General features: G+C 38.1%; 1 protein-coding gene across 2 annotated transcripts in view; it reads left to right on the forward strand.

The window, feature by feature from the left end:
- Positions 1-25940, forward strand: part of CSTF3 (cleavage stimulation factor subunit 3) — a 52383-nt gene that overhangs the window by 16601 nt on the left and 9842 nt on the right. Inside the window, exons 4-12 of one of the 2 annotated variants that reach the window (XM_033006992.2) lie at positions 18859-18891; positions 19281-19378; positions 20811-20877; positions 20973-21007; positions 21113-21239; positions 23911-23988; positions 24191-24353; positions 24880-24989; positions 25407-25523. In XM_033006992.2, coding sequence (XP_032862883.1) covers positions 18859-18891; positions 19281-19378; positions 20811-20877; positions 20973-21007; positions 21113-21239; positions 23911-23988; positions 24191-24353; positions 24880-24989; positions 25407-25523 — 828 coding nt within the window. The remainder of the gene's footprint in view (positions 1-18858; positions 18892-19280; positions 19379-20810; positions 20878-20972; positions 21008-21112; positions 21240-23910; positions 23989-24190; positions 24354-24879; positions 24990-25406; positions 25524-25940) is intronic. The other variant, XM_042784490.1, reaches the window with a different exon arrangement.

The following is a 25940-nucleotide window of genomic DNA, read 5'->3' on the forward strand; positions in this document are numbered from 1 at the left end:
GCATTCATGGGGGGGGGGGGGGGTTGTGGCACATTCTATACATGCAGCTAACTACACATGAGAAAGTAGTACAGTGATTTGAATCTGATACATACTGGGGTTTAACTATTTGGTAGTGACAAATGTTCATAGTGTAGAAGCATGGGAGCATTTCCAGAGTTCATTGGAACCTGTAGCGTCAGAAAAGCTTCATTTTAAGGATAGGCATTATTAAATAGAAAGATACTCTTCTAAAATTTAGTTTGTGGACAGTTTTCAGCAATCTGCTATAGAGGGGAGTCCTGTTGCATTGTGAGACAAGACTGTTTTGTAGAACTTGCTTCGAACCTGGAGTGTAAATATGTCATCTGGGTCTGCTCCCATAGAAGCAGATTGTAGTGACAGGGTCTGTCTGTTAACGTTAGTTTTCACAAGTTCCAGTGAGCACACATGGCTGATCTGTTGTTAGATCCTGCAACCAAAGGTCTTGTAGACTGATTGCTGGGCTAGAGGCTTTCACAGCTTTAACATCTTCAACTTTGTCCAAAAGGAAAGCTAGAATTGTTGGTATACCGTAGAAGTAATTTTACTAATACTTTCACACTTGCTCTGTGTTTCAGCAAAACAGTTATGGAGCTTATGCATATATCTAAATTCTATAAGGTTTATTATTGTTTATTCAAAGTGTTCTTGTGATTCAATTAATTTTTAAAGGTTTAGTAGTGTGATGGAGGGTCAGCTGTCTTACCTGATTTGATTCTGGTAATATGACTATAGAAAACTTAAACTTTTAATGAGACCAGCTTGGTCTCCAGTTCCCCAGGGTTTGCGTCAGTGCCTGAAACGGAGACTAAGAAATAACCAGTGTGTGAAACTGGAGAGAGACATGACTGTACGCTCCTTTGAAGTAGTGTCCAGTCCACAGCAGAACAAACTCTTACTATAAACAGTCTTGTGTACAGTAGAGTACATGACCATAGCAGAGCAAACTTACTATAACCAGTCTGATGCTTATGTATTGGTTCACATGAGAACAAATATCACATTTTTTAAATACTTCGCAAGTCATGCATTCGGATTACAAATATAACTTGCAAAATGAAGTCTGGTTATTTGATTTAGTATTTTCTATGTCCAGACTACAGCGAAGCCATCAGCTTCCTTCAGATAGAGTCCTTTCTGGAAGGATAGGTTTTCAAACACCATTATTAATGTTTTAACAAAATAAAAATAAACTCTCTACCCAGAGATGAGAATGGCTTATATTTACAAAAGCAGGGTGACAGGTATGTAGTTATGTATGTGGTGTCCTGCAGATAAAACAGATGTGGTGAAGTTCGCATGTGAGCTAACTTCACTGTGGTCAGTGGAACTACATTTATATATGAAACTAAGAACGTCTAAAATGTTCATAGTGTGACCAAATCAGAAAAACTACAAGTCAGTTGCAGCTGGGTCTTTGTTTTGCTTGTTTTAGGAAAGGGGAAGATATCTTTCCTGCTTGGAGAAATAAAATGTTTAACACTGTTGGCTAAAGTTGGTGGCGTTTTATAGTGTATGTCTGGGTGCTGGTACAACTTCTGGTTAAGTTCTCTCTTAATCTGGGACCTCTGTTAGCATATTTGCAAAATACTTTCAAATTGGAATTTGAACTATGAAATGACTTGTCCTATTTTAATACTGATACCATTCATCTCAATTCTGCTTTCAGGCTATATGAAGGGGAGGAAACGAATGTTGTATTTGTCTTCTGTCACATTACACATCCCTGCAGCTTCCATTAAGGGCATGTTCCCCAGATATATACACACATGTATATATTACTTAACCAAGTGATGGATCAGAAGTTAAAAAAAGAAGGCATACTTAGTAGTTCCAGAGTTAGAAAGGAAGGTAAAGCAACAGTCAAATGCTTCATTTAAAATTCACTGACGATGTTTTGATTACTTTAGTTAAATGAAATCATGCTGTAGTTTCCATGCCTTTGGGTTCCTGAGGAATCTCTCAAACTATGCGTGTGTATACATGTTCATTGATGTGTACATAGATGTTGTTAATGTCCTTTTAAAATCATACTAAATAGAAATCTGAGTTCGTGAGCATATCAGTGCAAATTGTCTACAGATAATTTACTTAAATTACTCAAAAATATAGGTATTCATAACTTATAATTTATGCATAATCTTGAATTGGAATATATTCAAAGTAACAACAAATTTAAATTTATTTATATTATATACAGCTTCAGTCTGAGTGCAAAAACATGACTTGATGCAGTATGTAAAGGAGTAGAAAAAATAGAGCTAGATATCCTGCTTTAATTTTGTCGTCCTGAACTGAGTATTGGCCTGCCTTTATTCTTCCCTACCCATCAAAAGATTTTTTTTTTTGCATGTTTTCATGGGCAGAGTTAGAAATGTATTTGCTGTAAAAATTGTGGACTATAAGGTATTGCTGTGGGCTGTATCTTTCAATGTGCCCTTGCAATTCATCTTTCAGATGACAAGGAGGTCTCAGGAGTCCTTGTCAAGAAGCTGTCTTTGGACAGTTCAGACATGTTCTTTGAATTCTACCTGCCATTTTTGATGGGACAGAAAGCGGAGGAGGGGGGGAATTCCCTAGTAACAAAATAATTGTAACTTTTTTCGGCATTTTTGTAACATTCATGATTTTTGTTTTATAAAAAAAAATCCCAAACTAATCCCATGATAAACTTTTTTTACATCCTAATTGTTGCAGAAGAAATCTGATGCTCTTATCTCTTAATTATACCTGTGCACCTGCATAGCCACTGGTGAGATTGTAATGGTACTGCATTTGTAAAGCACACAAACACATTTAGCAGCCTATGATATGCAGTATGTTGTAGGAACACTCCTGAATGATTTTCAGCTAAATTTCCCTGAAACTTGGTTTAGTTAATTGCTATAGCTTATTCTTTTTTTATTGGATTACAGATACTTAGAAGATAAAATTGTAATTACATTGTATCATGATGTTACTATTGTGGAGAATAGAATGATAAAAGTTGAAGATGGTGTCAGTGAATAAGTTTACAGAAAATTGCTTTTGTGACACATCTTGCTGGTAGAACTATACCTTGCACCTTTCTTTACCTTCTGCTCTGTCAATTAACCTCTCTCCCCAGATTGTCCATAAACATTGCAGTAATGAATAGTTTCAGTCCAAGCAGTATGCTTTGAAAGTCTACATGCATAACCCAATGGTGCTGACAAGTTCATGCATGAAGAGACATTTCCTTCGTACTAAATTAGAATGGCAAGCCTTACACCAAGAGCCTTAGTCTAGTGGGTTTAATTTCAGTAGGGAAATTTCATCATTCTAATACTGACTGACTGTGGGTTTGGGAATTGTAAATTCTAACTGAAAAATTGTGCTATAAATGCTTACTCCACGGTGAAGATGACTGACCATTATATAAAAAGTAACTGAAAGAAAGTAAAGTTGATTTATAATGGTGAATGTAAAGTTTCAAGTGGACGGGTCTTTAATAGGCTGGGAAAAATGTTTAGAAGTACAAATAGGTGCCTCTGACAACCCTACTAGCAACTTCAGTTTTTCTTTGTTAAAATGCACTCTAAAATAGTCCCCAATGCATGACTTTTTGGTTCCAAGTTTTCAGAAAGAATACCTTGGATGAAAGCTAAAATGTTTAATACCAAACAGTGTCCCCCTCCCTACTCCACCCCCTAAAAAAAGGAATTGCTGGCATGGTAAGTATATGTTACTTGCCCATTATTGTTGCCCACTAGCAAGCATTCCTTGGGTAAATGTTACCAACATATTTGTCAGCTGAAATTCTGCACAGGAGTACTTGAGCAGGATGGGCTGTATAATTAGTTGTTTAAAACCTCAGAATATTCCACTGTATTTGTCCTTGATAAAATCTCAGTGCTGGTAAGCCTGAGCAGGAAGCTACAATTTATTGTTAAAGGATAAAATTTCAGTTTCTCCAATGTAAGATGTGACACAATTCAGGCTATACTCTTTTTTTTTTTTTTCTTTTTTGTAAATTCAGTATAAGGTTGATAGTTAGAAATTATATCCCATGTGCTTTTGTGTATGTTAAAGATGAGTAGTAAAAGGGAAGTACTATAGAACTTTAAAATTAGCAGACAGACTCTAATTCAGCAGAAATGTTTTTCTGGCACTAAGCAGATAGAGGTAAGTTTCTCTCTTCATAATGCCACAAAGTTTCTGCTGTTCTTGCTACTAGTCTTAGCTGCTAAAAAAACCAAACAAACAAAAAAAACCAATCAAACAAACAAAACCAAAAACAAACAAAAAAACCCCAAACCTACTGTTGCATAAGAAATCATACCCATCTACAAAAAAAGTCACAACATTAGATACTACATGCTTATTTGTCATTTTACGGATGTTCCTAAAATTCAGTTTTGCACCCAGAAAAGTTTTGTGAATAAGGTCAATCTGTGGGGTTTTTAATTTTCTAATAAGAAAAATGTAGGTGTTTCTAAATAAGTTTGATAATTCTTGTTGATCTTCGGTCTGAATCAAATGAAGACGCTGCGCTGTTGAGATGTTACTAGCCTGTATGACAGACTTACAGCTGTCTGTCATTTCTGAAAAAGCTTAATTGTCAAATACTTTTCATAGCTCTTAAGAGAGTACTTTTGTGCCTTCAATGCACAGAAATCTTGACTAGCTGTTAAGTTTCACTGACTACTCGAACTCAGTGGTATTATCTGTGTTTTGCCTTTCTCCCAGGCTGGCAGAGTTGCTAATAACTGTCTTACACTATGATGTTTTTTACCTATGTGAGCAGTTTTCTGCTATGATCTATATTCAAGGTCAGTTCTCTGCTTAAGCACTGGCTGATTCAGTGATTCATGGAGGCTTTGTAGTGATGCTTCACCATGTTACTAAATCTTCAGATTGGATTTTTTTAAGCATGCTACGTCACCGTGATGACGTACACCAAAACGAGTCAAGCACTGTTGTCTTCCAATGATAGACTAAAGTTTGAATGCATGAAAATTCACTCCTCCTTTTGACAACCTTGTCTGCCTTGCTGTGAGCTGCATCTTCTCAATTTTAGGTAGTTTACATTATGTGTTAGTAGCAGTTCTCTGTTGGATACTTAACCATGTACTTTCTGCCAGTGATAGAGTTTATCAGTTAAGGTACTGTTAGTTACATGTCATTTTTACAGATGATGGTGGTTTGGTGTCACTGTGTGCTTGGTGTCTTTACATCAGACCAAGTGCTGCTCTTGGCATCCTAGCTTAAAGCAGCCAAACAGAACAGGAGAACTATCTTGGTATTTCTGAGATACTTCGTGTGCTTCTGTGCAAATTAGATGTAAGAAATCAGCCGAAAGCCTACCTACCATTTTTTAATACAGTGTTTGAAACTGGCAGGCATTTTGCAACATTCTTTAATGGAAATGCTATATGAAAGTATTCTGTATTTTTCTGTCCAGTCTTTGTCTACATAACAGTGCAGCTATCCTAGTAGTTCAAGTCCTTGTGGTCTGAATCAAATAATTACCCGCTGTCTGTCTACTGAAGAGGCTCTCTTTTTACAGCAAGTTTTAGAACACTTTACTCTGGTTTTCTGAATCATCAGTTACAGCAGAAAAGACACAAAATGCTCAGTTTGATGAGTAGGGGGAAGAAGTATCAAACTGGCTGGATTTCTGCTGTCTTAAACGGCAGCTTCTTAGAATATGTCAAATTCTACAGGGATATCACTTGCTGGTGTCAGGGTGTAGAAGCAAACACATTTTTCACTGAAAAGCAGCAAAGAAATCAGATTATTTCTATCAAACAGGGCTCTACTGAAAAGAAACTGATTATTCAGAGTGTTCTTTAGCAAGGTGGGCAGAACTGAATTTATTTGTTCTGTACAGGTGTTCATAAAAGTAGCCCTTCCATTTCTGGTCAGTAAACAGGGTTTTCTTTCAAACTTATGGATGAAAGCTAACCTTTCTTTGGCAAGTCTAGGAGTGTACCTGTGCCAGTGTCCTTTCATTACTGCAAAATCAGAGTCTTTAGCTTAAATACTTGACCCTAACTTTTGGTATTTCTTTTCTGTTTACTGAGATGGGGAGAGGTGGGAAGAAACTGGGATGGCAGTTGTATTCCATCTCTCTTTTGCTAGGCTACATGGGCTGTGAGTTTCTGTACTGCTTTTATGATTGGCTTTTGCATTTCATCTTACAAGGTGTGAAATAAACTGTGAATGCACCTACCTAGCTGCATGTGAAATGAATGTTAGCACGTGACATTTTTGTTGTATTGAAATCTGAAGTCAGACCAGCTCTTTGCTAATCTGACACCAATGAATTTCAAATAGGAGCAATGTAATGAATTGTCTTGACAAGTCTTTTGTCTTCCAGAAAGTACAGCTGACTTAAGTGGTATAATTCTAATAGTATGGTGTGCATATATTAAAACCAAACAAAAACGCAAACCAACAAGCCCACAAGTCAATCTCATGTAAGTTTTGAGTTGACCTATAAAATTAAAGACCTCAGTGTAGAACTAACCTTTCTCCCCTTTCAGTAGAAATGTTACCTACAGAGCTTTCATTTCTAAAGCATGGGAATGTGTAATCTGTATTTTTATTTTCCAACTTCAGTGCACCTCAGTGTAGCAAATTATTCAAATGTAAGGTAGCTAAATAAGTTATCTAAGCACTCATGTCAATTTACATAGATTTATAGTAGCTATATGTGTATTTTGTCTTTATTCTGTTTTATGAATAGTGGGAGTATTCCCATAGGTGGCAGCCCAGCAGGCTTGCCTTTAACCTTTGAAGGCACAAAGCTGAAGTTTAAAAGGGAAGGAGAAGGGGAAGCCACTTTAAAAACTGTACTTGTACAGTGTTTAAGTGGGGAAAGCAGTATAGCATTTAAATATTATAGAAACCTGGTTTTTAATGTACTAAGCAGTCTGATTAGCTGAGATAGTAATTACACTTAAATTCAAATATTGTGGAAATGGACGTCCCAGAATAGTTGTGCAGAGTCTATCCACCTAAATGTTTTTGGATCAAGTCTTTAACCAAAAAGATTTGCACTGTTCATGCAGTTTCAGGTTAGGCTGTTTGTGATCAGTCCAGACTTGGTAACTAGTTATTGAAAAGACCCTGCAGTAAAACTCTCAAGTTGAGGGAAACTGTTAATTCTTACCACTGAATGCTACTTTTATAGTGAATTTTGTTTCCTCTTCACTGCCAAAAGACAGAAATGTGTTTAATTCTGTAATCAACTTTTAAAATAGTCTTTCCTTTTTTAACATTATAGATTAGACTTTTCAGTAACAATGATTGAGAATATGCATTCTCAGAAGGGAAACAGTAGAGAATTTCCTTGATTTCTGACACATATAAAAGATTTTTGATTAGGGTAGCTGCTTGTATTAGAAAATGATGATAATTCCCTGACCTTCAGCTGGAATATCTCGCTGCTCTAGAACAAAACCAGCTCAGTTGTTAGGTTAATCTTACGTTTCTGAGGTGAGGTAGATTATTTTTCCAGTTTAGTAAATGACTGATACAATAAATACTGCTTCATGATTTCTTAGGAAATCCATGGCAAAGCCAGGACCCACAGCTCTTACAAGAATATTTTTGTAGCATTGTTATTCAAGTGCACTTGGTTTGGGTTTAGTAAGGCTTATTTTGTAATGCAGTATGCATCCTGTCAACTGCAAATTGATGCTGTGGCACAGTTTCAGGGAATTACTTGTGCCTGAGCGTTGTTCTCCGCTATTTTAGATTTCTGGTTCTTGTTTTCCTGTGATGAGACAACTGTCTTCTGTGATCAAACATTAGAGCCCCTATGCATCTTTGGAGACTTAGGACCAATCTAATGGGTTTGAGAACCATTCTTTGGGCCATTTGTGCAACAAGTTATTGGAAAATTGCTCTTTACATTCTAGCCATGGAGTCAAAATATTAAAAACAATTTGTCCTCTGCTGACAGGCCAAGCTAGTCTTGTGCTAATACTGTAACAGTAGTTACTAATAATACTGTAAGAGATCATGTATGATAGGATTACATCTTCTAGTACCATTTTTTACTTATTGAGCAACTGTGTTCCTTTCCCTTAGGAGAATTGCTTGTTTGGCTGCCTTTGTTTTGGGGAGAGCCAGTTCCATGCTAGAATAGACCAGTTCCATGCTAGAAATGTGAGGAATTCATGCATGGCCTCTGAATTAATTTGACTATTCAGTAAGGCAGCAGTTCTTTCTGACCCTAAGATATCTTTGTTTGGACTATTGGCCCTTTTTGCTAAATCAGTGTGGAAACTGTTTAAGGGACCTTTGCTGCTTTCTAGATGTATTGCTGCTTTCTTTGAATAGATATTCAAAGATCCCTTTAAAAAGTAAGATATCTCTGAAATTCTAGCTCGTTCAGGTGTATTATTAACATACAATCTTGGTGAATAAATAGAAAATTCTTAAAACCTTCCATACAAAAATTATTTGGTAACTTTATTTTACAAAAATAAATTTTCTGAAATACCATAATTCAGTGTGAAACAATTATGCTAATCAAACTTATCCCTTTTCTGCACTTTTATGCAAGCATATTTGAAAATAATGTATCAAAACTGTAGGCACGCAATGAGGGTAGTGAGAAATCATCAAACTACAAACCTTATGGGCAACTTAATGCCTCCAAAAATGTCCCATTTTCCCTAGCTGTATCATCAAATTACATAGTAAAACACCACTTCCTTAGAAATTTTGCTTTCTTACTTTCTCTGTGATATTTTGAGGATACCAAAATCAATGGAAGAATAATTTTTTTAATGAGCTGTATATTTCTGTAACGAGCATTGATTTCTGTTAAAGTGAAAAGCAACTAGACTATTTTAAACTAAGGGTCTTAAGTTAGAGCATTGTAAGGTGTGAGATTTGTGTAATGAATAATTGGCTTTTATTTTTTCTAGGTAGTGATGCCTCACGTACCACTTAGGTAATCTGTTGCAGCAGTCTGATCCCTGCCTTGTTTTTAAGGTCTTAGTATTGCAAGGAGTTTTTAGCTTGGGATACAGGGTTAGTGCCTCACTAGTGCTGATGGCAGACTGCAGTATATCTATACTTCTCAGTTTGGCAACCTTGTATAAGATACTGGTGCCTATTATCTTACTAAATTAGCTGAAGAAAGCATTAGAAGGGTGCATATGTCCAACGCCATTGCCCCAGCTGAGGGACACTCTGCTTATGATACGCGGTTGAGGTAGACAACCAGTGTAATTTATCTGAGTTTACAAATGAGGGATCTCTAGCCCAATGAGATGGGCCATATACATTGCTTTTAGGCTTTGCTCTTAATTTAACTTTTTAACTTTAATCATGTGGCCAGTAGATAAGACAGCAAGTCTTTATCTCATTGCCTTTTGTTATGCTAACAGATTATCTTGAAATACATGGGCACTATATGTGCCTTTGAGTCCTGTAAATTTGTTCCTCTGAGAATTAAACCAACATAAAATGAATTGTAGGTGAAAAAGCACTGCTTCTTTGTGAAATGGCATACTTCCTAATAACTGCAAAGGATAAGGATATTGGTAGATCAGTTAACGTTAGCCATCTGAAAACACAATTTAAACCTTCCCACCACTTCTGTAAAATAAAAAAGGCGTTGAGAAACAGGAATGAGAAGTGAACTGAAGCACATAGGAAGGACCAGAATGCGTGTGTCAGGAAGGAAGCAAGGTAGTTTGCAGGAGTGTGAAGGCAGCGTGTTGCTTTCTGCTGTGGTTTAAAGTGAGTGTGAAATTGAAGAGGAAATTACAAGCCATGGGGCAAGTTGAAAATTGACATTTTATTAAAATGAGATTTGCAGACAAATTGATAATCTAGGTATGAAGTTGAAAGTGGCTAGAAAGGAGTGGAAAATTGATGGTTAGCATTGGTAAATTACTTCATACAGTTAACATTGCATTAAATTCAGTAATGGGCAAATTGTCGAAATAAAAAAGGTAATGATTTTCCTGATTTGGAAAAGATATTAAAGAATGGTTACTGCACATAAAGATGTGTTGTACAATGAGGAGCAAAGAACACTGGATTGTCTCCTCTTATTTGGAAAAATAATTGCAGTAGGTAGCTCGTACTTCCCACTCAGAAGCATAAAGCTAGATGCTGGCACAGAAAATATGCTTGTGTGTGGCAAGACCTAAACACCTAAGGCAAGTTCGTGTTTTCTTGAATAGTGCTGAGCAGAGAGTGCAAAGGCATCTTCCTGATGTTTGGTAGGAGGTCTTGGTGCTTTGTCAGGCGTGTATGTGAGTAGGCTGCTGGAGTTTTACAGGTAGAACATGGAGTGTGAGGTGGATGGTGCAGTTCAGTCAGGTGGAATCAGTGAGCAAGGAATGGTACCTCAGAATGACTGTGTGAAGCTGTTAGAGGCAAAATGTGAGCAGATGATAATATGGGAACAAAATTGACTAAACAGGAAGGAATGGGTCAACATTTCTATTAAAAAATGTTTTTAAATTAGCTAGTGATAAGGTAGTCCTGTCTAACCAGGAAATACTTGTTGCCATATATTAAACATGGTATGACCACAAACAGAAGGTGCTTATTAAAGAGGTCTTGTGGTCTATTGATTTTTATATTGGCATGTAAGAACTGCTTACACTAAGTAAAGAGCCAGATCTATGACAAATGATTTGTGGGGGAAAGCGTAATTAATAATTACATACCTCATACCGGTTTCTGTTAGGGACAGTTGTCTTCAAACGTTCATAGAGGAAACTTAATCATTTTGCATGAAAGACTTTGAGAGAGTAAAACAAGGAAGAAAAGTTGACAGTGCTGCCTCTTTATATAAGCGCTGTATATGTGAGCTTTACCCAGTACAGCAAAGACCAGTCAGTTTAGTAGACTGAGGCAGTACGCACAGGTCAACGAATCATAGAGATGCAGCAGCTCTCTTCTTCACCACCCAATTTCTAGGCAACTTTGAAATGTCAGATCCATAGGGTGGTGAAATAACAAAAGGGCTGTTTCTGCAGCTTTACTTGAATTATACTAATCCACAAGAGTTATTTGCAGTAATGGGATTCTGTCCGGAAGGAAAATAACAGTGCAAGTAATAACATGAAGTGGGTTTAGTGTTTAAACGTTAACTGCAAATCTGAAATTTTTCTTTTTTTCCAAAACTGTGTTCTGGAAAGGGAGTAAAATACACAAGCAAAATGAGAAGAGAGTAGTAGAACACAGTAGATGGGAAGGAAGAGGAAATACACTTGAGAAATCACTTGTTCGTTTTTATGATCCAGGTTGAAAACAAAGGGAGGAAAAAAGAGAAGTATATGTGATGTCAGAAATAAATGAGATAGTGAGTGAATCAGTGATTGCAATTCAGTACCATTCTCCAGCTGGAAAAATCATTTAACAATTTTGTCACCACACAACTATTTTTTTTTTTAAGGCTGCCTATAAATAAATACATCTCTACAGCCTCTGGCTAGTCTCTTGGTGGATATACCTGAAAATTATGCTTGCTTTTCAAAGTATTAACATGAATAAAGTGCCTCACTGCAGGACCAAGAGGCTAATGTTTTTTTGTAATGGGAGTAGAGGCAGATGCTAGTCCTAAAGATTTGTCTGTAAAAATAAAATGAAATTACACTGAGGTGTAAGCTAAAGCACAATAGCTATTCTTTAGTAACTCTGAGCTCTCTTTTTTTCTTAATGAAGACCTTGTTCTTCTTTATGTTAGATATTTTGGAATTAGATGGGGTAGATAGTTGTTTAATATTCCAAACTATATTCTTAGTAGCAAAGTTAAGTTTTACTGCAATGCATTAATGTTTCTTCACTTCTAGATAAATCCATTTACTATAAGCTTGTTCAGCAAGGATTTCTAGATTCTCAGTCCTTGTATTACTGCACTTTAGAATGTGGACAGTTTGCTGATACCTAAAGCTATTATATTAATTTATTCTGCTGGATTCGTTTCTTTACTGATGCATCTGAAAATTAAAGGTATTGGGTTTTTTAGTCTAATAGGTTAAACAAAAATACATCTTCCATTTACAGGGTTTTTTTTAACCTGGTAATTACTTGTTAAATTAATAATGATTTAGCTCTGTTTCATCTGGGGCATATGTTACTTGTGTCTTCAGAGTAGTGTTTCACAATTTCTTCATTTGCACTCTTTTCTGAGGACTTCTGCTTTGAGCTGCTCCTTTACCACCCTTGGGCAGGCATAACTGGGTCCCTCCCTTTCCCAAACTTCCAGAGAAATCTAGTTTTATGCTCACAGTTTTGGAAATTTTCAAGTCTTCAGCCATGCCTTTTTTTTTACAATTAGTTGGGTGGTGATGTTCATGCAGAGATCTTTCCAGGCTGCTGCCTCAGAGGAGAAAGGTTGGTAGAGTATGTTGATCTGATGTGCTTTGGTTAATTGTTCCTGAAGGCTATTAAAGACTTGGGATCATGGGGCTGTAATGGCAATTTTCAAGAAGTTAGTGAGTGAAGAGTAACCTTGCATATTACTGACTATTCGTGCAGCAGCTCTCTCTAGTTCTGCCACTGTTCTGTCCCAGTCTCTCACTGCAACTTAGCTCCTTATGAAAAATACTGCCCTCCACTTACTAGTGATCACTTTTCCTGTAGATGTGGCCACCTTTTACTGTTATTTTTTGTTTTTAACAGGAAATGGTGATGTGGTCCAGAATTTTGCTATAGAAAGTTAACATTTTCACTAGCTGCTCAGTAAGTGCGTGTTCTTGTGTTTATGTATGCAGGATATTGACTGATATTTGTGTTTGCAGAATTACAGGTCCTGTTAGTTAGCTTAAACAATGTTCTTAGTTACTGAAAAGTTTTATTTATTCTTCAGTACTGTGAGCAAAGTCAAAGTATATCTAAATATAAATACATGATAGTGTACATGATAGACCACTATTTTGTTAATCAGGAAACAACTGTGTAACCTCAAAGATGGTTGTGATCAGGAGGCATGGTTGGTCAAACTTGGAACAGGCTTCCTGGAGAGGTGGTCAATGCCCCAGGCCTGTCAGTGTTTGAGTCATTTGGACAATGCCCTTAACAACATGTTTTAACTTTTGGTCAGCTCTGAATTGGTTGGGCAATTGGACTAGATGATAATTGTAGGTCTCTTCCAACTGAAATATTTTATTCTTAGGTTTCCTCAGAATCAGACTGCAAAACGGTGCTTTTTAGCCATTTATATGGCAGCTGTGAATGAGTCCTGTAGGAAGACTGTTCTTCAAGTGGTGATATATCTAGTGGAAACAACATGACTTTTACATTTTGATGTAATGACATGGTTCTGGAAGCTCTAGAAATAATACATGTAATAGTAGTTGGAGGCATTTCGTTTAGAATAATTTTAAGGAACTTTTCAAATGCCATTTTATGGCAGGCTGAAGTTGAGACACATAACCATGTGAAGGTGAAGAATTACACCATACTTAATGAAAATACTTAGAATCTCATTTTATTACATTTTGAGAAAATGAGTTTTCCCATACTTGGTGTACTGTATCTCTTCCTTGCAGTCTTTACTAATAGCAAGATAAAAGCTATATTTTTCACAAGGAGTATTAAAATTCCAAATGAAGACTGCAGAAATACCAAATCATTCAATCCTTATCCGGTATAAATTGCAGTAAAATTACATATTACAGAAATTACATCTGCAATTATATGCTAATGTAGTTAAATTTCATTGGTTAAGCCTTGGAATATCTTGCACAAATGAAATACATGCTTTGTTCAGCATACATAAGATAAGTTTTACATCCAGTTATCTAGGCAGTTATAATCCAGTCTCCTTGGGTTAATGACCACATGCAAGTGCAATGTTAGTTCTGCATTTTATGTACTTGAGCAGAGCTTGGTTTGCTATTTGCAAAGGTAATTGCTGTTATTTGACCTGTAGGAAGACGAGTTTGTCATGTTAAGTGCTCACGCAATTAGTCACTGACTGGAAGCCTCAGCAAATAGCAAAATGCTGAATGTGCTAATAAAAGAGTGAATTAGCGTGTTACACTCTCTCCATCCTTTCAAAAATTACATTTCTTCAAGGCAGTCTGAAAAGCTTGACCTGGAATGGTCCAAGCAGTAGTTATTCTGCAAATAAAGTGCAAACATCTCTTCAGCCAGCGCTAGTCTATATTTTGGAAACTGCTAGAGAAATATGAATGTGTTTTATTACACCTACAGTTCTATACTAGTAGAGACCCAAATTACATCTGACTGGGCTTGACAGTGGGTAATTGATGATTTACTGTAACAATCAAGATGTGAAAAAAAAAAAGGGGCCAAAAAGCTAACACAAATGGATTCAGTGATGATAAATTTTGTGTAGTCTGTTTTTATTTTTCAAATGTTAACTTTTTAATTATCTAATACCTAGTCATCTAACTGTGAATGAGTATACGTCTTTCATAGTGAGTTCTCTTCAATTAATGAAAGCAATACTTCCAAATACATACATGAAGGCTCTGGTCATAATTTTGTGCTCTGAAACATATGTTATGTATGCATTTTTTTTTAAAAAAAACAATACAACAACAGAAAAAAACATGAAAGATGTTGCATACATGGTAGTATTTATAATGAGGCCAGATTTTAGAAAATAGTTCTAAAAATACTGGCTACTATGAACCAGATCCTTGGAAAATTAACACCAGTGCTGCTGTGGCATTTTTTCCTCTCATCAGCTGGTGCAGTCTGCCAGTGGTGCACAGTGTTTCTCTTCAGGTCCGTCTTCCAAGAAAAGTTCTCAAAAACATTGGAGAACCATGCAGGGGGCAGTGGGTAGAGGAGAGGGCAAGAGGATCTACTGCACCAAGGGGAGAACTGGAGGCATTAGATTTTATGCTTGAGAAGATACCTTTTTTTCCTTGGAAAATAACCACTGAAAAGAAGACGGAGTTGGAATATAGAAATAGATGGCAGAAAAAGCCATGCTGATCCATAAGTGCCATGTTCCTTGCTTCCTTAGGAGCTTGATGGAAACCAAGAAACATTGAAAAGGTTAAAATAAAACTAGGACACTTTTTAGGCTTATGTTGTTTGTTGCCAGACAACTACAAGTTGTCTTAAGTCTCTAGATTAATAAAATAATTTGCTTTGCATAATCATAAATGACACGTATGTCTTTTAATAAGTCTATTAAAAAGGGTGAAGAGCAATGTAATTTATGGATTAAGTTTTGACCTTGAATGTTTGTGAAGCTCATTATAGGGAAGCACAATGTGTGTTCTGGGAAGAAATTTGACCCCGTTATTATGAATTCGTCTTGCACAAAGCTGATATAGTAGTGACTGAAATTTCCTATTGGAGCATCAGAGTTAAAATCACTCTTTCAGTAAAACAGGTGGAATTTCTCATTACCACAAGCAGAGGAAGGCAAGGTCAGATGTGTTTTACTATAGGAGTGTCTAAGTATAGCTGGTCAGACTAGGTGGCCTTTATATAGTCTTCGAGGGTGGAGCAGAGCTATTCGTGTATACCAATTTTACGTAGAATGACGATATGCCTAAGCTCTTTTTGTAGGTGGTGGATTCCTGGTGGAGACACTCCTATATGTTAGCCTCCATGAGGGTAATGTCTACGTCTTGAATTAAAGCAATCAGAAGAGGAATACAGGCAGCGTTAGAAATTGAAGGGTAATCTGCTGTAAAGATGTATTGCTCACTTTGTTTGTTTTTAAGGACAAAAGTACAGTATTAACGTCAATCTTTTAACACTTGTCCATATTTAATCACTCCTTGTTCCTGTGTCTGTAATAGGAAAAACAAGAAACATAACAGAAATGTGTGAGGGTGGGTCCTGGGGGCAGTGTGTCCCCTCTCTGGTGATAAGCTTTCCCCATCCCTGGGGCATCCCTGAGCCAGGGCTGCTGGGATCCTTGCCTGGGAGCCGTGAGCCAAGAAAAGCAAATTCCTGGAGGAGAGATAGCTGCTCTTCCTTATGACTCTGGGGGCTTCATAAAAACTCTCCATTGACAGAGACCCAGTGAGCATCAGCCAATATTGCTTTTCCTTTTCCTTTATTTTTAATAAATCCTGCCAATCTCTAACCTCTGGACTTCATTGGTACCAAGATTTCTGAATTTTTCAGGTATCAATATCAAACCACTTGTGTGGATTTAACAAATATATAGCACTGACTTGAAATCCAGATGTGGACGGCAGCTTTTCATATATCTGACAATTCATGCAGGAAATACTTTGTTCAAGTCATAACACATGCGAGTAAAGAATATAGCTTTTTTTTTAGCAAAATATTTTATTTTTCGGGGTCTTTGGCTATTGGAAGTGCATGTAGTCCAATTGATAAGTACTGCTTCTGCTCCGTCTTTTGATGTTGCTTGGTGACTGCTGCCAGGTGCTAATGAAGTTGCTGTACTAAACACCAGGATGACTGCGCGCTTGCCTGACGCTGTGTGCAGTTGCTGAGGTCAGTCTAGGTCACTTACGCTGAGTAATAGTTGTCAGTGAGCTTTGGGTGACAAGGGGCGGCGGGATGTGTGGAGCAGGCAGAGAGCATTCACAGCCCTGGCAGCTACGTCTAGGAGTTGCCTTTGGCATAGTAACTCAAGGCAGATGTGCAAAACACTTTTACATAGCTAAACCTGGAAGGCACGCTAATTTTTGCCCTGACTGCATACAGCTTTTCATTCGGAGCTTTTAAAAATTACTTTTGGTTTTGTTCCTTAATAACTGCAAGGTGATGCCTTTTGTCGGTGGCAAAGCCATTGATTAATTTTATTTTATTTTCTCCAAAAAAAGGATTTGTACTGTCTCCTGGGGATTCACTCTTAAAAAAAAAAGTTTCTGCTCATCTTATTGAAGACTTTGCTTGAGTAAGTGCAAGGGAAGAAAAGTGCAGACAGCTGTGCTCTGTACTAGGCATACAAACCAAGATTCATTCATTCTTTTCTACTCAGTGACCAAGGATAAAAGGAGTTTGTAGGGTGTGGGAGGCGTGGACTGAGAGCTCTGGCTCTTTAGTAAGAGTGAAATCCTTTTCAGCATATTGTAAGAGGTGCTGAAGAACCCAGAAAGTTACTGTCAAAAAAGAATGAAGTAAAAATTTGAGATACCTATTTTGGACTTTACAATGAAGGAGAAATTTAAAATACAAGAATTTACTTTCCTTCAGCTAGAAGTAGGGCAGCATCAGACTCTTTAATTTGTGTCCACAAAAGAACTCCATCTAAACAACCCTACAATTGTTACAAGTGCTTTTTAAAGGTTGAAAGATTGTGCTTTACTCACAAAAAGCTGTGAGAAAGTGACAGTAGGATTAATACCCGTACCTGAGGGTGTGTTGTGTCTTGGCGCAGGGCTTGGCAGTAGCATGGACGTGCCGCCTCCTGGTTTTAGTTAAGTGTTATTTCAGAGCATTGTTATTTCTGTAATCCGTTAATTCTCTGGTCAGCTATATTTGAACTTAATAGTTTGCAGAAAGACTGTGAAAATTGTGTGTGCAAGACATAATTAGGCTAAACTTTCTGCAAACCCAGAAGTCATTAAATCCTTTCAACCTGGGCAGGATACCACTCCAGTTCAGAAGAGGTACAGACACAAGGGTCTAGCTTGCTGTGTGTGGCACTAAAGTTTTTTTGCAAAGCTTGTTTGAATTCTCTCAGTTTTAACTGATCTTGTTCAGGAGTGAGAGAAATGGGGATGCTCTGTTAGGGCTCTTGGAGGCCGGGGTGTTGCAGGAGTATAGAAGCTCAGGAAACAGCAGATAGGAAAGGCAGTGCACAGTGCAGTACAGGACACATTTATTTCAGATCTCCTGCGATGAGTTGGTGTTTCCCTTGAAAATTCTCTTGTGCTTTAGAATGGGAATCATATAAAACTGATAAAATTAATGCCTAGTGCGAAAGGGTGCCGTTTGCTGCCTACTGCCATGTTCCATGGGGAAAAGGAAAGGCTTTCAGAGCTGCTCTTGTGTTTCGCACCAAAATAAAAGCTGTGAATCTCCTAAATAAACAGCAATGAAATTTAAAAGGGAGTTTTGATGCTTTAAAAAAATACAACCCAGCATCACAATCCTTATTTCATTAAAGGCTCTTTATTTCAACACAGATAAGCATCTTCTAAAGGCGTTGTCAGTTTTCCTTGTTTCTTCAGGGTGTGTCTCTATGGATTGCATAGTATGTTAATGTAACTGGAGCTAATAAATCCATGGAAGGTGCCAATCTGCCCTCCACATCTCGCCTGTGCTTTTCTTTGTCCTGTCTGAAAGGCAACCTGTTACTTTGAAACTAGGTTTCACCCTCTACCTTTGTGGTGTGCGAGCTGCCTGAATGAAACGAATGCCAAGGTGTGAGTGTGGTTTGGTCCTTCTTGGGTGCTCCTATCGAAAAACCAGGTTCTCCATGGTTTATTATTCCTTTATTCAGCGTTGGCGTATTAGAGCAAAGTGTACTTTGAGAAATAAAAATTCAAAGATATTATTAGCCTATTAGTTTTATAAATATGGTATTTTACCCTTAAATTACTAATCCCTAATCTAGAGGCTTTGGTACCTAAATCAGTCAATATATACACTTAAGGCAACAGAGTACCTTGAAATAAGAGGCTAAGTTTGGGTGTCCAAGTCAGAATACAGGAAAGCAACTTTGTCTACCGATACCTACATTTTTACCTTAATGGAAGTGAAAAATAAAAAAAAATTAAACACTGATTTTGAAAAACCTGAGCAAAGTACATTATTTCTGTATGCTTACTTATATTTTTGCAACATTATGTGATGTTACAATGTATTAGTTTAGACAGCCAAAGTACAAACTGGAATGCTATAGTACTGTATGAAGAATATATTCCTACTATTCTAAAATAGTTTCTTAAGTGATTTTTTTTTTCTGCTTCTCTATAGATTAAAGCAAAAAATTATGACAAAGTGGAAAAGGTGAGTCTTATCAATATATGTAATATATATCTATAGCAAGAACAAGTATCTTGTGATTAGGCTAAAGCAGATTGAAAAGAACCATAGCTGTCATTGAATGTGCTATTCAAAAACAAAGATGATAAGTATCACTAAAGTTGATTTCTTGTTGCTACCAATCTGTAATCAGTAAAGTGTGCAGAGGAATTTCTCTGCTTAATTCTCTCCCGTATCCTTGCATAGCGCAGAGATGCTGTAGTCAAAAGGATGAATAGTTCAACTTACTCTTTCTAACAAATTTCAATCGTAATTACAAAGATTATTTTGATTCATACTGTATAGCTTTAAAATTAGAAACCCGATTTCTATAATCTGGATTCCTGATCACATCTTCTTGATGTATTGAACAGTTATTTCAGCGATGCCTTATGAAGGTTTTACACATTGATTTATGGAAATGTTACCTATCCTATGTACGAGAAACCAAGGGGAAGCTACCTAGTTACAAGTAAGTTAACAGAGCTGCTCTGAATTATTCTAGTTTTAAGGTGAATCTCTTCTTGATTTTTGATTAGGGGGTGGGGAGGAACCCAGGTGGCAAATTTGCTTGGGGACCTTCTGGTAGAGTGTTGGGGGGATAATACATAATCTGCATTTAGGAAACATTTTCTTTAAAGTTTCTTTAATTGAGCTTGCTGGGTAAAATTGCTTCCTTAGCCTGGATCCATATAACAAGCGTGGGGGAGTAGCTGGTGTATCCATGCCGGTTCCCTGCAGATGAGATCGGTGCTTGAGCCAATCTGAAACACGCTTCTTCCTCAGTCGGGACCTCTTGCTGTCCTCCCCCTTAGTGCCCTGTTTAGAGTTTCCACAAAAATCGATTCCAGCTGAGATACTACATTTGACTAGTTCAATAGTAAATATTTCTGTAATTGGAGAACTTTTTTGAAAGATGTAAAAAGGCATAAAAAAATCAGGGTGTCACAATTTTGGGGTGTATTAATCTTCATCCCTTTTCAGTTACTACGTTTTGCATGTTTATAGTCCTGTGGACTGAGTTTAATGCTTTTTCTTCCTGTTTGAGGTTTCAAAAAATATCAGTACCTTTCAGCATCTATAAACTCTTTATTTCCCAGTGCATCATAATTTCTTTGTAATATAGCTGGAAAGATAACTAATGCATTAACAGGAAAAAAAAAAAAAGAGGCAGTTTTTATTTTAATTTATTTTTATAAGACTGTTTTGAAACAATTTAGAAAGTATCAGCACCTCCCCCTATCAATCTAATTTCACTTCTATTTTTCCTATTAATATGCATCAGGAGATAGTAAGGTACTGACAGATGTTTGAGTAAAGGAAGCTGGGAGAAAAGTCGGAGAGAGAAAAAGCTGTTTTCAGTGAAACTTGACCAAGGAGATACTCTGTGAACATTTTAAATTTTGGGAAAAATACTCTGAATTTGGGGGGATAAGAAATCATATGAAAGATTTGGGGCAGTTTCCACACAGGGGAGCTACTCCCAATTGCCTCAGCCTTTTGGTGTTCCTGGAGAATTATAACAAGGTTTGAGGAATTCTGAGGGGAAAAAAAAGAAACCATGGATATATCTGTCATCTAAGAAGATGTAGAGAGTTGTTATCTATTTTCTCAACTTCACATAGTATATGTGGATTTCTGCTTTCTTAAGGGGGGAGGTGAGGCTCAGGAGCTGTTAGTATGCTAGAATGCCACCAGTAGATTTAAATAATTTTCTTAAATAAAAAACCTAAATTCATAATTCAAAGCTATCTGAATGCCAATTTTTACTCTCAGCTGTTGAATGACACTTTTCATACCTCAGTGTTTGGTTAGAATTTGTTGCACAAGAGAATACTCTTAAATAAAGAATTTTTTAAATACTAAACACTTGCTCTATGGTGTTTGTGGTTTTTTTTCCTCAGAGAAAAAATGGCTCAGGCATATGATTTTGCTCTGGATAAGATTGGCATGGAAATCATGTCATACCAGGTATGTTTTTTTATCAAAGCACGTTTTTTTCCTAACTTTATAACAAGTACAGCTAAAGATTGGTTTCATTATATGTAATATTTTTTCTCACATAGATCTGGGTGGATTACATCAATTTTTTGAAAGGCGTGTAAGTATCTAAAAGAATTTTTTTAAGCTCAGTTAATGTGATGTTGATGTTCATACCAGTTATGATCTGTAATAGCTGACATTAATCTCTCTCCCCACTGTTTAGAGAAGCAGTAGGATCTTATGCAGAAAACCAGAGGATAACAGCTGTCCGTAGGGTTTACCAGCGTGGTTGCGTGAATCCAATGATAAACATAGAACAGCTCTGGAGAGATTATAACAAATACGAAGAGGTAATCAAGAACATGAAATTTCTTTGTGACATTAAGAAAGAAATAATAGTAGTATAATCAAGCATGGTGACCAAACTGTATCCACTAAATAATTATGTATACAAGGTATGACCAGCACTATAAACATGGTTTTTTATGTGCAGTATATACCAAGACCTGTGGCAAAACTCTCAGCTACCTGAGTGAATTTTTAAATTTATTTTGAAGACTTTCTGTATGATTCATTAAACTGCCCCATTTCACAGTTTACCCAGTGGAATTGCTAGTGAATTAGAAATCACTGTCATCAGTGATGAAGAATATATTTAATGGAAGCTAGAGCTGATCAGCTGGCAATGAGGGCTTGCTTCCCCAAGGAGGCACTCCCCTCCTTTCAGTTATAGTTGAACAGGGTGAAATGGCATTCAGCTGTGATGGTTTGGACTTCCTTCACAGTGTTAAGTTATATTGTCTCAAGTACATATAAAATGCTCCTCACCATCCTTCACCTGAAGCCATTACAGCATCAATTCAGGTGAGTCTGCTACCACACTGACTTCCAGAAGCATAACTTCAACTCATTGGCCTTGCAGGCTAATGTGTAGCTGCACCTTTAGTGTATCTGTAAACACATTTGGTAACAGCTTGTTGACCTGCCCCAGTCGGCAGAGGTGAGGATGCAGAACTGAGGGTGGGTGCCCTCGTGCTCAGCACCCTCAGGCAGGGATGCTCGTACAGCGCTCTCCCTCATCCTGCCTATTGTGCCTGGGGTTGCAGGTGCCAGCACACTGTGGGTCACCTGTGCACTGAGCAGGGAAGAAGGGACAATTTCGCTTTCCTTGCTGCTAATTGTGCTAGTTGTAGGCTTGGTGACCTCTGATATTAACAGGACTGCTGTGCTCAGCCGGTGGGAGTACCTCCAGGCATCCGCAGTCATGAGCATGTACTGTAACACCTCGTTGCCCTGACAGTGTTCAGGGATACCACAGACAGCCTGCTGACCACCAGGGAAAATCCTCATTGACATGCCTTCTCCTGCGCAGGAAAATCCCCAGTACAACTTCCCTGTAAACCTCCTCTTCCCATCCCACGTAGCAAATGAAGGCTGTCACTGCTGGTTCCTACTGCTTTCATTATTCCTAGGGAGACTTGTCAAAACATTAGCTGAAACCTGTCCTACATTCGTTCCATGCCACCTTCGAGTTGAGGCAGCTCTGACTGACCCCTGCAACACAAACCATCACCTCGGGCTGTCCAGAGCTGCTGGAAGCTGAGGGCCAGCACTCTGCTTGGACACAGGTTTCTGCATGTCCTGTTCTGGCTAGGCTGGCCTCAAGGGACAGGACTGTGCTTACAGGTGTCCTGGCACGGAGAAGAAAATCCTCCTCACCAGAAAGGGCTCACTGAGGGGAAAGTGGTTGCCCACATCAGTAGCCCAACAACAGAGAGATCACATTGTTACTGGCTATTTGTTGCAATTAAAACACTCCCAAGCTTCCCTTTAGCTCAGTCGGTAGCCACAGGATAGCAATATCAGCCTGTCAGTCACCAGTACCTTTAGTTAAACAAGTAGTCAAAAGTGTTAACACCCCTCATGAGGCAGAGACCTGACAATCTTTGTTTCGCAAAGCCGTACAGCTGCACCTCAGGAGGCTGGGCGTCCTGGGAGAACACTGCTGCATCCCCAGCCCGGTGCTGGGTTAAATGGGGCACTGCTGGTTTTGTATGCTTGCTGGCCCAGACAGTGATCCCAGACAGCACTCTGCGTGAGTCCAGACGGTACCTTTGCTTCTGTGAGGAGTCGGTACCCAGCTCGGGTGCCTGTTTGGAATAGGGCTGAAAGCTGCGCTCACCTTCCTCAAAGTCCCGGCAAGCCACGCCAGCAAAATCCACGCGAACACAGTTGCGAACAAAAGGGCTGTTGCTTATCCTGCCAGAAGAGTGGTTCTTTGAGGTTTTGTTCATGCCTGGGAACCTGTGACCCGGTCTGTGTCGCTGATGAGAGGAGGGCTGTGCCCAGAGGCCCGGCTGCCCCAGCTCCTCTGCTGCCCTTGCTCAGCAGCACGGCAGGGCCCCCTGCGCGGGCCCGGAGGGGTGTCAGTCTCTGCAGTGACGGGTCTCGTCTCTCTCAGCTGACAAAGATAGGCATATGGCAGGGTGTGTGGTGAATATAACCTCTTTTGAAAGCTCTTGGTTACTTCAGGAACAGAGAAGGCAGAGCTTTGAGCTTGGAGGTCAATCTCTGTTACTGCTTATCCAAGAACACTGAATTGCTCCTATGCTGTCTCAGTCTTCACCTGGTGAGCAGCAAGCAGCAGCAAGGCAGGGAGCTGTGACTGACTAGGCACTGACCGTAATTTAAAAGGAAAAATGTAAATCACAAATACATTATTTCCCCTTTCTCCCCCAGCAGGTTTATATAAAGTTCATTGTATTTTTGAAAGCCTTAAGTAAATAAAAATACACTGAGGTGCTTCAGGCCAGTTGATTTTTAGTAGTGAGTTTATTCTCTGATAAAAAGTTCTTGCCCTTACATTTATTAGAAAAAAGGCAGTACCTTTCGAGTATTTTAAAATAACTGTCCTTGCTCACTTTTACATCCCCTTTCAAGCTCTTTTCTGTACGAAATGAGGTTCAGTATTTCCAGAGTGAAATTGCATATCCCCAATTCCTTTTTTTCACCCTTCTCCAGGGCATCAATATTCACTTAGCTAAGAAGATGATTGAAGACAGGAGTAGAGATTACATGAACGCACGACGTGTAGCAAAGGTACAATCTTCTGTTGACTTTTCTTTGTTCTATTTAACTCTGCAAACTAGCATTAAACTTGGTTCTAACTTGAAAATAAAAGTGTAAGTTAGACTAGTAAGGTTGGCATGCAAAAATACTTGTATCAGTTTTATAAAGTGTAACCTAAAATAAGTGTTTTATGTATTTAAATCTGCTGTGCAAAACATTGCTTCTGCTTCAGGAATATGAGACAGTGATGAAAGGTCTGGACCGCAATGCTCCCTCTGTCCCCCCACAAAATACCCCCCAAGAGGCTCAGCAGGTAGACATGTGGAAGAAATACATCCAGTGGGAAAAGAGCAATCCTCTGCGTACAGAAGATCAAACTCTCATAACCAAAAGAGGTAATTAGATATTGGGCTGGGACATGTAGAATTGTATTTCTTAGCTCCATTAATGACCTCCAGCGTAAGTACTGATGTGGTTTAGTGTTCAGGGACCATGCTGTAGCAGAATTTGATCAAGTTTCTTGAATTGTGTGGGTGGAATTTTCTTAAACTACTCTTCAGTTCTTGCTCATGCCAAGCTGAAAGTAATACGTGGATTTGGGGGGCCAGTGCTATAGTCATGTGCCACTGCACTTTCACTGGAGGTCAGGAAATGGTGGATCACAGCCTGGGTTTATGGCTGATGCTCCTAAATGAGTTCTGCTTCTTCCCTTGTGGAGGAGGCAGGTTTTAGCTGCTGGGTATGAATCATAGAGTTCCTGGCAATATAAAAGAATTGCAGTTGTGATTGGTGTATTCAAAGCCAATTAGTGTTAATATTGTCTAATTTATTTGCTGTGTTTTGTATTTCATACCTCCATTGTGCAAGATGGTACCATGCGATAATATACACAAAGTATTTCTTGCATTGTTTTCCCCCCAGTTATGTTTGCCTATGAGCAATGCCTTTTGGTTCTGGGACATCACCCAGATATCTGGTATGAAGCTGCACAGTACCTCGAGCAATCTAGTAAACTGCTAGCTGAGAAGGGGGTAAGCAGATTGCTGTTGGTTTTCTTTCTTATTTCTTTGCTTTCACATGGTGTACTGTTATTTTTTTCCTTGAATACTTAAGAACCAAGGAGGGAAGTGTGAAAAACATTTAGCACCATAAGTTATGTCATGTTCAGAATTTTAAAATTGGGGCTATTTTAAGAAATAAAGGTATTTGCATTTGAGATAGGAATGATGAAAAACTCTTTCAGTGTTGGCCAGTTTTAGGTCGGGGGGCGGGGTGTGTGTTTTGGCCTGATTTTGTGATTCCTTAAATACTGGGGAGATTATTATCTCTTTATTGGAGGACTGCATGGAAGTTCACTGGGTCTTTTCACACACAGAAGCTATTCCATAGATTGGCCTTCATTGTCACAGTTGCTGAACAATTATATTATCATACTTATTTTATAACAGGACATGAACAATGCTAAACTTTTCAGTGATGAGGCTGCTAATATTTATGAAAGAGCGATCAGCACTTTATTAAAGAAGAATATGCTTCTTTATTTTGCATATGCAGATTATGAAGAGGTGAGCAAAAATAGTGATGTACTGATGTTAAAACCCAAAGACATCTCTCATCAATAATGTCATTTATTTGAAACGTACTGAATTCACAGTATTCTATAGAATTAATTTAGTGATTCTTCTAGCCTTAACTTCATTCAGTGTTTCTGCGACTGAGATGACAAAATGGAGAGGAAAAGCCCATAGTATGAGTTACAGAATTTTTGAAAATCTGTCTGTCCACTTAAATATTGACTATATTTTTCAAATTACTATGAAGTTGAAAGGCTGATAGATACACATTTACTGGAGCATCAGCTTCTTCACTTTTAAAATGGGGATGAAGAACACCTTTCCTGTCTAATTCTTGGGGGGTTTGATGTTTGTATTTGCATGGCTGTGACAGATGGGAAGCACCCTATGCTGCAGTTTTCTTGAGAA

Source organism: Tyto alba, unplaced genomic scaffold, assembly GCF_018691265.1.
Source record: "Tyto alba isolate M040663 unplaced genomic scaffold, T.alba_DEE_v4.0 Super-Scaffold_8, whole genome shotgun sequence".
NCBI classification, from domain to species: Eukaryota; Metazoa; Chordata; class Aves; order Strigiformes; family Tytonidae; genus Tyto; species Tyto alba.